This window comes from Sus scrofa, chromosome 15, assembly GCF_054392235.1.
Source record: "Sus scrofa isolate SSC_HxYL_T2T_F1_AM1 chromosome 15, Sscrofa_HxYL_maternal_Yorkshire_Landrace_v2.0, whole genome shotgun sequence".
In the NCBI taxonomy this organism is placed as follows: domain Eukaryota; kingdom Metazoa; phylum Chordata; class Mammalia; order Artiodactyla; family Suidae; genus Sus; species Sus scrofa.
In genome coordinates, this window is record NC_139397.1 from 82,288,548 (window position 1) to 82,303,173 (window position 14,626).

Consider the following 14,626-nt stretch of genomic DNA (forward strand, 5'->3'; position numbering starts at 1 on the left):
GATCTGTAACCTGTGCCTCTCACCACTTGTAACAGGTAAGTACTGTTTAAATTCTGTAATGTACTACATTATGTAATTACTGACCTTTTCCCTCTTTATTTTGTATGGCACTATATAGATTGAATTGAATGACATTATTACTAATCATCATAATGAGAGATCCCACTTGGAAAAATGAATATAGGATAGATCTCTCAAAGTCTTCAGTTGCTATTTGTGGTCTTATTAAACATTAATTGATTCATTGGTAAGCAACTCTGAAGCTGCACTACCATATATAACCTAAGTAAAATTATATTGGGTTTGTTTTAGCTTCTTCCTGCAAGTTAATTGGACACCATGGATAGATTCTTGTAATTTGGTTTGAGAAATAAAAATTTCACATTTCATGAGGCCAGTTCTGTTAGAGGCACAAAGTACAAATTTAGTATAAAATATAACTTAAGGAGTTCTCATCGTGGCTCAGCGGTTAACAAATCCAACTAGGAACCATGAGGTTGTGGGTTCGATCCCTGGCCTTGCTCAGTGGGTTAATGATTCAGCGTGGCCCTGAGCTGTGGTGTAGGTTGCAGACACGGCTCGGATCCCGCATTGCTGTGGCTCTGGCGTAGGCCGGTGGCTACGGCTTCGATTCGACCCCTAGCCTGGGAACCTCCAGATGCTGTGAGAGTGGCCCAAGAAATGGCAAAAAGACAAAAAATAAAATAAAATAAAATAAATGTATATATATATAACTTAAAAGGAATATCCGTTTTATAGATATGTTGCAGAGTGTTTTTTCAAAAGTCCCACCCTTCCCTAAAACCCCACATTGGCTTCCTGATGTTTGCTTAGTAGTTTGATATGATAGCAAAATACTGGGGTTGAATCTGGCTACCAAGCACTTCCGTAAACAAAAGGAAGGTGAACAGATCAGTTATAATGATAAATTCTCATTTACCCTTGTGATTTGAGATATTCTGCATACAATTCCCAAGAGATGTGATTTACAGTTTTCACTCCGAAAGATGTTGCAGTAGTACTGACTAACACTCCTTTAATTAAAGATCACTTTCTGTTTCTTAGAGCTCTTATAGCTAGGCTATTTAAAAATCATCTTATAGTGTAAATTCACTTTTTGCTTACTACGACCATTTTATTTTCAGAAAAGGTACCAATGTGTGTTGGAGAAGCAGAGTAATCTTTGCAGACAAACATAATTTATTTCTTCCTCTTCCTTCCCTCTACTTCCCCCAAGAGAACGCTAATTTTTCTACCTTAATTTTTATCATTTTCATGAGAAATTAATCTTTTGTTCAGGCTAAAGACACTAGATACTTAAGTAAAATAATTATTTCTATTTAAAATCTACTAGCTATAGAGACATAATACCTAGAATTCATAAACATGGTTTTTTGAACAGCATATTATCAAAACATTGTAATGGTGACATATTCATTGCTACACAGAGAACCTACCCCATTATCAATGGCTTAATACTTTGACCATTTTTAAATTGCACAGGTCTAAATCTGAGTATATATCTGTCAAGTAGAATACTAAGTGTTTAATTTCAATTTCTTCCCCACTAAAACTGCTTCCTAGCATTATTCTTATGTTTTATATTTACTGTGTCACAAATAATAAATACAACATTATTCTTGAAATGTTTTAGGTCTTTTGTGCTACATATCCCATAAAGTTTTACTAGGTCTAAACCAACGAAAATATCAAATATTATGCTTCTAACAATGGTAGATCAAAGGGGAAGAAAGAAAAGAATTTTGGAAAAGGATGCCTACTTAGGTTTTTTAGAGGTGAACTTTACACTGAATACAGATATAAAGAAACTATTTTTTTGTTTATGACCACACCACAGCATATGGAAGTTCTGGGCCAGGGATCGAATGTGGCAATGTCATATTCTTAACTCATTGTGCCACAGCGGTAACCTCTGAAGGAACTGTTTTAAATGTGATTTGCACAATACAGCTGGAAAGAGTATATTTAACATTATTATCCCCTATGTTTTTTGTTAAAATTTTATTTTTTACTTGTAGGTAAATGGATATAATTCATGAGTTGCTGAGTTAGTAAAATTGTACATTTCCTTGTTATTTTTATTCTTTTCATTCACATATAGCCTTGAGAAAGGATAAAGAGAAAGTACATATTAAACAAATGTCACTTCAAAAAAGGTACTGTTTGGTCCATAAAGCAGGGTCATATTTCAGTGGAGATCAAGAGGGAAGGATATAGGATTAGAGGTTAAAACAACCATCATATCTTTTTCTTCTGTCAATACACAAGGTAATTAAGCTGAGAAGTAGTCTAAATAGTAACTCATTGCTTGAGGAGATTAATTCAGAAGATTGTTTTAATGTACTGAGGTATACCATCTAGCTATATTGACAGAAAATATATGCTTTATTATACCTGTTTGGGTTTTCCATATTTTGTTCATAAGGGGGATCAATCTACTACTGGAAAAGAAATTCAAAGCACATTTCTGTCATTTTAGAGACTCTTCTCTATAACGTAGAAATCAGCATGTTCCATTTAGCATAACGGTTTAGAGCACAGGCTCTAGAGTTAGGCTGCCTGGGTTCCAATTGTAGATGTACCATTCATTCATTAGCTGTGCAGCCTTGGAATTAACCCCTCCATGTCTCAATTTTTTCACATGTAAAGTGAGGATAATATAGTGCCTACCAGGCGATGATTTTAAATATTAAATGATTATAAGTGTGTGGCACGTAGAAGTGCTATTAATGTTAATGGTTGTTATTAGCAGCAGCAGCAGATTCTTAGCATTCACCCTCTTCTCCTATTGAGAACATTTTGATAAGTGTTTCCTCCTCGGGTGTTAGAGAATTTGGTTACCTCAACGGTTGGTTTTCCTGATTTGTTATTTGCAATTAGTAATTGTAATCTACAAAGAAACTACTGTTTCCTAGAATATCCTGCCACCCTTAAATCTACTACAAGGAAAAACAACTATTTGAGAGTTAATGGACTTTAAGAACCTCAGAGGACAAAGAAAGCCTGCTAGACAGTTGATTTTGGTTTCAATTACTGTACCACTCCTAGTCACAGACAGATCAGCTAATAAATATAGATGACTGTACTAGGCTCTGTGGGAAAAAGAATGCATAGTCATTCATAATGCATTTATTGAGGACATACTGTGTGCAGGCACTGAGAAGAACACTGGAGATAAGTGGGAAACAAAATATAGTTTAGGACCTCAAGAAATCTACTCTTAATGGGAGGAAACTATGTTCGCAAATGCAATGCTGAATGCTTAGTCCTTAGGGCACCCAAGAGTCCTGCCTAAACCAGTCTTGGGAAGCCAGAGAAAGCATCCAGAGAAATTAATATCTAAGCCAAGAAGTGAAGGACAGATGAGAGTCAGGCAAAGAGTAATGGAAGGGAATGTTGCAATGCTGAATGCTTAGTCCTTAGGGCACCCAAGAGTCCTGCCTAAACCAGTCTTGGGAAGCCAGAGAAAGCATCCAGAGAAATTAATATCTAAGCCAAGAAGTGAAGGACTGATGAAAGTCAGGCAAAGAGTAATGGAAGGGAATGGTTCGGGCAGTCTGCATAGCATGTGCAAAGGCCCACAGGTAAGAAAGCATGGTTATTTGGACAGCTGTACCAAATCCATTATAGCTGCAGTAAGGAGTAGAACAGGTATGGTGAAAGAGGAGAGCATGGAGAGATGATCAAGGGCCAAGCATGAACAGTTTTACATGAGTTTTAGGGCTAAAGGTCTTGGAGAGCCATGAAAAGGTTTTATTAGGAAAGTAACATTTATTAACAATTTATACTTTAGAAAAACTAAGGCAGGGTCGGGGGAAAGCAGTGGTTGAAAACCACTCTATTGTCTAATAGAGCGGATATGAAAGAAATTTAGTGGCAAGGAAGCAGTTCAAAGGCTGCTGTAATAATCCAATAAGAGAAGATGGTATGTACTAAAGAGAGGCAGTAGATATATAACAGGGTGAACCAAAAAAGCTGTTTGCATTGTACTGTAATCATGTCCAAACAGAAAACATCTTGTATTGGAATGTTCTATGACAAAAGAGAGAAAGGTGTCATGAGATTGCAAAGCCCAGAGGAAGGGAAAAGAACTGACATTTGTTAAGTGCCTACTAACCTGGACAGACACTGTGTGTGGTGCTCTGTATACCTTGTCTGCTTAAATCAGCATCATTGGTTAATGTACAGCTTCACCAATGATGACCTTTTTAAAGTGCTAATTTTCAAAAAAATGTTTACCATTTGTCAGTTTAATGACAAAATATACACATTACCAACCAGCAACCTCACTGCCTTCTTGAAGAAACAATGTGGAGCATAATTTAGCTTTTTCTAATGTCTTGGTATCATCAGTGACCATTGTTTGCCTTGAAAAAAGTAGCCCTTATTTGCCCTACACGAAACTAGTGTTTTCCAAGTTCTTATATCTGCTTTCTTATTTTTCTTGTCTTCTTCATGCTTTCAGCTCTTACTGATATCTGTTTTCAACAACTCATATCCTTTTACCTTGTTGTTTGTTGCTTCTAATCAGCTCTGAACTAGGAAGGCATCACCAAGCTTGTTAGATTAAAATGAGAATAAGAGCAAAAAATCATCTGTAGGTCTTGTGGTTCTTAAGTCTGACTCCTCAAAAATACTGTTTACTTACTTTCTCTATGTCCTAGAGAGCTGAATTTGTTGGATAAGTAGCTTCTAGATTAATGAGCATTGGAGGTCCTGGTATCTACCTGTTATCAACAAAGCCTTTTTTTTTAATGAGAAAAATCATATATTCACATATGGTTTTCTGAACATCTTAAAATCTTCTTCTGCCTCCACAGTCTTCTCTCTCCCAACACCCACCACCACACTCCTTCACATAGATTATTGAGAGTAGACAATGGCTAAGCTGATTGGCGATCTGCTTTGTCACACAAAGATATTGGGAGTAAATGACCTAATTCCTATAGATTCTTAACCTGTGTGTGTGTGTGTGTGTATGCCTATATGTATATGTATATATATATATATATATATATATACGGTGCAGTTTCCATTACTGGTGCAGTTTCCATTACTGACAAAATGTTTAAAAGTATACATACACTACAAGTAAATGTTTTTTAAGTGTAGAGCAGTGTAACTGTGAACAAGACATAAAGCTTATAGCACAAGACCTAAGAAAAGACAAAGTAGTTAAACTGTGACTAATAAGCTGTGTTCCAATTCACCAATTCACCCGATGCAGAAACTGCTAATGTTTCCGTGTAAGATGGTAGCGAATGCAAAGAATTCCGGTTGTCTTCAGTTGCTATAAACACCAATAGAAAAAAATAATACTCATCTATCCAAAGCTAATTGAACATTCAGATTTTTAAGAATGATTGAAATGCAACTGTTTTCCTTTTGTGTCTTTTTCCCTGCAGAGACACAGTGCTCTGTGCCTGTACAGTGTACGGATAAAACAGATAAACAAGAAGTGCTGTTTAAGCCTCAGGCTAAAGATGATATAAATAGAGGTGCACCGTGCGTCACATCTGTCACACCAAGAGGATTGGGCCAAGATGAGGAAGATACCTCTTTTGAATCACTTTCTAAATTCAATGTCAAGTTTCCACCTACAGACAGTGACTCTGCTTTCTTACACAGCACTCCAGAAAGACCCACTGTCCTTGGTCCTGCCACATCTGAGGCTGTATGCCAGGATAAATTTAATATGGAGCCCAGAGACAACCCGGGAAACTTTGTTAAAACAGAAATTGAGGGGATTGACTCCATAGCTTCAGCTATACAAAACCTTAAAACAACTGACAAAACAAAACCCTCAAATCATGTAAATACTTGTATCAGGACAGCTCCGGATAGAGCTTTGTGTTTGTCACCTGGAGACCATAATGCATTATATGTAAATACATTCCCACTTCAGGACCGGTCTGATGCACCTTTTCCTTCACTCAATTCCCCAGGAGAAGCTATCCGAGGACCAGAGCAGGTAACTGTTTTGCATTAACAAATATATTATGTGTGAACACACATTTTGCCATGCATGCACTGATATGCATCTCTTTCAGGTTATCATACATTTTTTTTAAACTAATGATTAGCCAAAGTTAAGCTTTCAGTTAAAAAAAAAAAAAAAAAAAAAGACCCAAGTCCTATAATAAATGACATGAAATTATAAAAGATATATAGTGAAGTTCTGTTATAAAATACTTGAAAATTTATGGCACATTTAAAAATACATATAAACCTTAACTATATCTAGTGTCCTTTATTCAAAGCTTTGTACTCAGCATTAGTGTTATAATAGAATTCTTTATTAAATTTCATTCTGTGAAGGATATGGTTTTATCAAAATTTTGTGTATGTCATATTTATCTTTAGAAGAATGCATGTACATAATCACATTGTATATGTCTCTTTCTCAAAATAAGTGAACTGTCTTTCAAATATTGCTTATATTCTTAGCTTTACAGTACATAGATCTGTAGGGTTTGATTTTTGGTTTGTTTTCTAATCTGGTGCTATACATAGCCTAATATATTTTTAAAATATTCTCTACATATGTATGATTTTAATCAAAAACTTGAGTATTTCTAAAGCTTGCAGACTACTTACAGCTCTCCCCAACTCCCACCCCAATCCATCCCTACCCTCCTGTTTACTCAGGTTCTATTACAGAGCGATTCTTTAGGTTTGGAAAAAAAGGGGTTTTTAATGCCTGAAGGCAAATGAAAAATATATAATTGCTACAATAAACATAAGCTTGTAAAAAATACAGATTGGTACAGGTGTCTGTCTAATATAACTTGAAAACATTCATTTGATTTCTCTTTTGAGAATTTATTAAATTTGAGATACTTAATTTACAAAAAAAAACTACCAACAACTTGATTAATATGCTTTGGCTTTATAAGTACTTTTATAGATTATAGATTTTTAAATCATTACACAAAGAAGGCAATAGTCAAGCTGTGGTGTATTTTAGCAGTGAAGAAAAGTAGGCATCTCTGACAATAAGCTTTAATCGTGAACTCACTTATTTCTACACTGTACCTTGTTTCACATCATAATCACAGTTATAGTTACTAATTAATGAAACAAATTAAACAATTTCATTTATTGCAAGTAGAATTCCTGTGGAGCTGTGAAGTACATCAGTTCTAATGCTTGTTACTTTTACTTTTTTCTCCATTATATCTCTTGCTTGTTCTTTTACTGGTGTGCATTCATGTTTCAGTAGATGGCACCCTGCATTGTGCATTTGCTTTCTATGCTACAGCAAGGGAAACAGCTGGTATGTGATTACAACTTAATGGAAAAGTATTCAGCTTAAAAAATGCAGGAGAATTGGTGTTGAGCTGTCACAAGACATGGGGCATAAGGTTAGATAATTGATATTTTGGCAGGAAAGGCAAAGAAATTCGTTTGCTTTGAAGGCCATGTTACAGTTTAGGATTGAAAGAATATTTCTTAAATGGATTTTTGTTGTTTTATTTGTTTTAATAAAGCTACTATGAGAAACACAAAATTCTTGGGTTTTTGATAATAAAAGGACATGAAATTTTGATTGCATGTTTCAAATTTTTACTTTTATATCAGTTATTACTAGTTAACATCATTTTTATACATTCAGCTAGCATAGTCAAGTCTAAAGTATATCTGTTTACCTTTAGTCTATGTGATTTTCTTTTCTTCCTACTTTTGCTGAGTCAGTGATTGGGATCCCAACTGAATTCTATGAAAAGATCAAATCTGACCGAATAGCTCCTAATAGAGATAGATAAGTATGGACCTTGAAGATAAATTGGCAGTAGAAGATTGCCTTTCAAATTTAGAAGTTAAATTGCTTCTGAATCTATTTCTTACAATTTTATAGATCTTAAAGTATCTTTAATGCAGTAATTTTTTATTTATATCCATATCAATTTCCCATGAAATGGTGCAGATTAATAAATTGTACGTTTTAAACAAAACTGCCAACACTAAAATTTAAATCTCGTTAACTCTGTTATATGCTCACAGTTAATACTGCTTTTCTTTTATCGTGGAAGAAAGCTTTTTCTAAAGAAAATTATTTTACCCCAAATTTCGAGTATGTATTTTAAATATTGCTGTTATTTGTAATAAAATGCCACTTCTCACAAAAAGAAATGAGTCAGTGTTATTATAAGCCCTCTGTACTGATATTTGAATGCATCTTGGTGCTTAGACAGACTTTGTATATTTACACCAACTGTACACAGCTGTCCAGTAAAATGTTTATAAGACAGTGATGTCGTGAAACCCAAATGCTTCAATTAGTAATATACTGTTTATGTAATGATTGGTTAACTAGGATGAAAGAGATTGGTTAAGGGAATGAAAACTAATGCTGTAACAGGAGTTGGATTAGAGCCGTTACTTTAAAAACATATTAGTAATAAGAACTCAAAGGGGTCTCTAAGTTGGCTTTTTGAGGCGATTTTCTTCAAAGTGTCAGAATTTAGCTATGTCAAGATAAAAATGCAAATTTCAAAAATTTGGTTTACAGCATTTCAGGAAAACAAGATACTCCAGTCAACATTTATTGAGCACCTATTCTTGAACTAAATGTTTTATTCTTACCATTCTAGATGTTTTGGTTTTTTTTAAAATAATAATTGTATATGCTGCTTATAATAATGGAGGTAGTTCTGTTGAATTATGCTTTTCTGTAATTCTTTAATTGGACAACTATTGACAGACCTCACTTTATTTAGCCACAAGAAAGGGTTAAAAAGGCCAAACTATGCACTGTAACAGGAGCATACATAAGAAGTCGAAAGAATGCATCGGATGTTAGATTTTGTTGAATGATGTTAGATTTTGTTTAAAAAACAACTGATCAATAGCATTTGTTTCATCCTTTAAAGAAAATGCATTTTCAAAAATTAGAACATTTTTATATGATTTCTTCATTGTGTATTTGCTTAAAGTAGTGAAATTTAAATTGCTATTGATTCAAATGCATGTGCACACACATCATGTCTAGTGTGCTCCATATTAATAAATTTCTTATAACTTAAGGTTTTCAATGTAAGATAGAAAAGATAGAATTTAATTTTGTAAAAGCCTCAACTACTGACTGTTGCTCCAAAATTATTGCCATTGTAATAACAGGTATTAAAACATGGTAGTGTCAAAGCTGGAAGATTTTTTAATGTGTGAGGATAAAGTGCATGAATGTGTATTTTAAGTGATTCTTAGTCCAAGTTAAGTTATGCCCTTTATGAAAAAGAATTGAGTCATGTCCTCATGCTAATCCTATGGAAAGGTAATTTGCTTTCATATCAGGGAATTTCATATTATATGCACATAACCCATTCAAAATATTTGAATTTGAAATTCAGTGCAAGTTGATTTTAAATACAAATAACAGAAGATGTTTTTGTTTATTTGTTTCCTGCAGCCCGTTTGGAAGCCCTTTCCTAATCAAGACAGTGACTTATCGGTACTAAGTGGCACAGGCTCAGAACTGCATATACCTCGAGTATGTGAATTCTGTCAAGCAGTTTTCCCACCATCCATTACATCCAGGGGGGATTTCCTCCGGCATCTTAATTCACACTTTATTGTGGAGACTTAAGACGCATTGGAAAACAGACATATCAAGTTCTGTGTGGTAATTTGGGGTCTGTAATACTATATACTTGATTGCAAACTTAGCTCAAGATCATTTATTGAAAAATCCAGTGTCACAGTATTTGGCTTTTTTCATAAACTTATAGTGTAACTTTCTTATCACCTTTTAAAAGATCATTCTGTACAAAAACTGTAGTTCGTTGTCTTCATGTTTACAGTGTTTATTACCATAATTCCAAATTATATGTGACTTACAGAATTGCATAATAATTTATGTCTTTTTCAAATATCTAAGCTCATTGCTTGGATTTCTGGCTAGATCTATTGAATTTGGTGATGTCAAATGTTTATGGGTTTTCATTTGTTTTCATTTTAAAATTTAGATTATTTATGCTATAGGTGTCCTTTTTGAATAAACCCATGATTGTAGGGAAGATAAACATCTGAGTAAATATCAAACCCAAGACATTTGTTGCTCAGTGATAAAAGCACCGGTAGGATTATTTAAACACTTGAGTGCCTGGTTTTTTTTTAATAATAGACATTGTTTTAATTTTTACTATTTGTATAGCTACATGATGAAATTAGTTAAATATTTAAAAAGTTACTTATGTTGTGATCATTAATGTGTTCTTTGTTCTTGGATAAAATAAATCACATTTTTGGGAAATTTATAAAATTCATGTGTTCTTTAACCTGATGGACAGATGATACCAGATCTGGTGACATTTTAGTACAACTAGTAGGTCACTCTGAATTTTAAAATTATTTTTCAAACTACGCTTGCTAAAGAAACGTGTGTCTTTAATGGGAGCAAATCTAAAACCCTGTAAGGACTATCCATATTTATTAATTTATATTAAAATGTTCACATTCTTGTTGAGAAATTGTTAATTCCTTGTTTGCATCATGATTGATGACCAGTGGGAGACATTTAAGAGAGAGAATACAGAATTCAGAAGGCTGCAGAATTTTGTTAAAATCAGACTTGCCTTTCATTTTTCTTCCCTGTGATTCTTTTAGGTTTCTCTTCCCCCCACCCCACTCCCAATTTTTTAAAATGTTTTGAGGCATAGCTTCTATTTTATGAAGTACACATTGATTTGCAACTTTCAAAACAGAAATTTAAGCCCTCTTCGGAGCAAGTGTTTTAGAAACCCAGAGGGTTTCAGATGGGGAATTGGAGCAAGGAGGCCCCTGTGCCACAGTGAAAAGTCTTAACTTGTGTAAGAATGAGACTAGTGCCTCGACTTCTCAGGGTGCCAAGCACATCACATTGACATCTTCCTCACCAAGGTGACATAGTGATTATTAGGCATTCACTGTGAAGGGTTCTGAGGCATGCACATCTTTCTTTCACTGCCACTGGGGCTGAATCGAAATGCCTAGACAATTACCAAGTCGTTTCCCTTCCCCCCAGCGCCCTCCCACTCAGCCTCCCCTCTCACTCATTTCACACAGACACACACACACAAACGCAAAATTAAAAACTTCCCAGCGTGTACCAGCCAGAATATACCACTGCACCTATCTCATGAAAGGGTATTCTTTTTCCTTCCTTTTTTCTAGGTGAGGAAGTGTTCCTCTCACACAGTTGACGTCTACTAGCCTGCTGACAGCCGAAGGAAATTATGGCCCAGAAAGTGACTCAAATTGAAGTCTATCACTGAGCCCTCTTCTCCAGTCCACCCTTTCCCCACCTCCACCACTTTAAGCAAGCAGGGAACTCTTGTTTTCTTTTGGCTTCCAGCGCTACCCCAAGCTCCAACTTCCGAGGGCCAGAGGCCCTCTCGAGCCACAGGAGGGCAGCCCGGAGAACAGGCTCGGGCCCATACTCCAGAGGTGGCGCTGGCTGCAGCCAGAAGGGGGAAGAGGGGTGGGGGGAACCCGCCAGGTCTTCCCTCTGCCTCTGAATCCCGAGTCGTGTAGGGGCTGCATCTTGGCATCTGCTACGCGTGGCCGGGTAAGAACAGCTCCCAGGTAAAAAAGCTTCACACTCGAAACGCTGAGTCTGAAAAAACCACCCCCGCCGAGGCGAGGCAGTTGTGAGCGGGATGCCTGAGAAGTGGGAGGTGAATGTCCTCGGGAGGGCCCCCCCGGTGCAGCTTTCCCCGGAGGCTGAGGCTGCTGCCAGCGGGGACATCTGCTTTCTTACACTCCAGCCTGGCTCACCCCGCCCCCTCAGCCCCGGGTTGCGTGGTTATTTTACCAACACGGGGGGAGGGAGAGCTCGAGGAGGTAGAAAAGGGGTGGATGGAAGCTCGGGAGATGTTCTTCCCACTCCCCCACGTCCCCTCCTTTTTTCTTCACATCTTTTAACCTTCAAGGTAAAGACTTTATAAATATGAAACGGTGAGCGTGTCCGCTGGCTCCCAGGCCCGCCTTCTGCTCGCCGGGCTTTCGGGTGCGGGGCCTTGCCCTCCTCTCCAGCCTCCCCCGAGGCGGCCCGGGTTTCGGCGGTGCCGCCAGGCGCAGGGGCCGGCCGGGTGCGCCCAGCCTGTGGCGCCTGCTCTCCCGGGCTGCTGCCTCGACAGCTGCTTGTAGCTACAGTAATTAGACTGTCAGTGCTTGTTAGAGGAGAGAGGGGAAAACACGCTTCTGACAGCAGATTCCGAGACTCCCCAGTTTGTTAATTTCTAAGAGATCTTTAAAGCATTAATTGAGGTCTCCCCAACTCTCCCCTCCCGTCCCTCTCCCCTACTCCTCCCTTCCCCAAAATATCTTTAGGGGAAGAGAATTCTCTCCGCGTGGAAGCAGTGTTTCCCGCAAAACTGCAAGCTCGCCCCCAGCTCACGCACACGCACACGATTTTACATATACATCTATATGCACACATGTATAGGCGGAAGGTTAACTCGGCAGAGGCCTCGTCCTAAGAGGAACCGGGATTGCATTTAAAATAATAATAATAATAATAAATAAATAAGTAAACTAGGAAGGAAAGGGGGGAGGGAAGCAGAAGTCGGGAAGAAAAGAGAAAAGCAGCAGGCTGATTACGAGGTGTCAAAACTGCCAGGAGCAAGAAGGTGATAGCAATCAGGGGTGAGAAGAGTGCGGCATTCGTGCGGGGCAACTAATTATCCGTCTCATTTGAGAAGAGCAGCATTTGAGGCAGCAGCGTTCGCCTGCTGAACGGTGACAGATTGGCGCGGAGGAGAGGGGAGGTGTTAAAACAATGGAGCCGGGCGCGCGAGCGCTGCTGCATGCTAATCAGCCCTCCCTCCGCCTGCCTGCCGCGCTCCCTCCTTCCTCCCGGCCTCCCTCCTCCGCGCTCCCCCTCCCGCCTGCGGCGCTCCCTCCTTTCCAGCGGGCCTGCGGCCGCCACCACCGGCTTCCTGCTCCCTCGCTTTCCCGCGCGTCCTTCCCGCCTCTGGCACTGGAGCCCGGGCCGGCCTCAGCGGCCGGCGAGCCCCAGCGCTGTCCTCCGCGGACGTCCTCGCTACCCGGGCCGCACGCGAGCGACCGGGCAGCGCTGCCCTGCGAGGCGTTCGGACTGAGGGCCCGCGCCCCGGGCGCCTCTTGGGAGTGGGTCTTGGAGAAGAGGCCGGGGAACCTACATTCTCGCGCCCACCGCTTTCTGCTGGCGAATTGAACGTGGTGGGCAGCGATTGGGAAGCCAAGCGAAGTCAGGAAGGGCGAGGGGCGGCCAGGGGTGGGGAGAGAGTCGGGGCAAGAAGGCGGAGAAGGTCCGCAGACCGATGGCAGCTGCCCCCCCACCCGATGCTGACGCCGCCCGGAGCAGCCGAACGACCCCAGCAGTGTCTCCCTGGTAGAGCCCCGCAAACCCAGCTGGGTTGGAACTAGACGTGCACGATTTCTTAAGCACCCGGAGGAAGACAAAGGGCCTGAGCGTTAGTTGTGCGTCTAAGGCTTGACCTCCGACCCCAAGACTAGACTAATAGGCTTCCAGACCCCTAGAGCTACCCCTCTCAGCTGTCGCGGGGGAGAGAAAGCCTTTAAGGAACCCGCCACCCTCCCTCTGCCCTCCGCTGCGGTGACCTGAAGCCGGAGGGGCCGGGGCCTTTCAGGCAGCACAGCTTCCCCACCTGGCTGCTCCGCTCCACGCTCTGGCCTGGGAGAAGTTGGTCAAAGCCGCAGGGCCGTGGCTGCCCTTGGACAAAGAATCCACCAGACCCTGAGTCTCTGCTGCATGGGGTCTCCTTACACCTGTTGAGGCAGGCCCGGGACCTGAGTTTCTTCCTGCTTACTGAATTTAAAAGCTGATTGTTGAGCTTAAAGCGTTTGCTTAAAATACGCTAATAATGTTCCTACGTTTTTACTATTACCGATTTACATAAACTACCCTTAGAAATTAAAAACATTGAAGCATTGACATTCTTATGGATTAAGTAGGTTAAGTGAAACACGGGTACGGAGAAATGGTAGGAATTTGGGCTGAATGAGAATGCAGTTCCTTCTAACGTGTTCCCTGTTATTTAGCTAACCAGGTGTCCAAATTAACGTAACAAAACTTCCTTCCCCCAAGCCATACTTGGAAAGAGAAAGCAGCTGAAAGATAATCCAGGCAGTATAATTTTTGTTCTGCTGACCTTTATCGTTGGACAACTTCACACACACAATTGTTTTAAAAAGAAATCAATATAAAAATGTGAAAGTTGGATAAAGCTGTCATATATACGCAAGGCTTTCACTTATATTACTCTATTCTTCTCTATTTGTAATGTTTCATAATAAAAGTACAACACATAAAATGACCTGGGTAAGTTTTGGTATTTTCTATCTTCATCCCTGATCGAGTCATATGAAAAATTGCACAAACACACAGTGATTTTTTTTTCCTTTTAGAATATGCCCAGGCATACCAATACAATAGCTGGATGCAAAATTGTAAGGATCTATTGAAATAATACAGAATGTTTGGAAGTATTAAAACTGAGAATTCTTAAAAGAGTTGTATATAAAGAATTGTGTGCAAATAAATGTTAATGATTTTTGGTTTCCACTCTTTGGAAAACCACTAAGAAGACCTCTCTGCCCTCAGAGAATCACAGAATTTTTAGAG

The 14,626-nt window shown here is 39.1% G+C and overlaps 1 protein-coding gene and 1 long non-coding RNA gene across 16 annotated transcripts in view; both read left to right on the forward strand.

Annotated features, from left to right (window-relative positions):
• Positions 1-10,282, forward strand: part of TANK (TRAF family member associated NFKB activator) — a 96,540-nt gene extending 86,258 nt beyond the window's left edge. For all 15 annotated transcript variants that reach the window (XM_085001234.1, XM_085001235.1, XM_085001223.1 and 12 more), the window contains 2 exons: positions 5,427-5,992; positions 9,431-10,282. In XM_085001234.1, coding sequence (XP_084857360.1) covers positions 5,427-5,992; positions 9,431-9,607 — 743 coding nt within the window. In that variant the 3' untranslated portion in view covers positions 9,608-10,282. The remainder of the gene's footprint in view (positions 1-5,426; positions 5,993-9,430) is intronic.
• Positions 10,283-11,439: 1,157 nt separating this feature from the next.
• Positions 11,440-14,626, forward strand: part of LOC146395945 (uncharacterized) — a 41,545-nt gene continuing 38,358 nt past the window's right edge. Inside the window, exon 1 of the long non-coding RNA XR_014830508.1 lies at positions 11,440-11,566. This is a non-coding gene — a long non-coding RNA (uncharacterized LOC146395945). The remainder of the gene's footprint in view (positions 11,567-14,626) is intronic.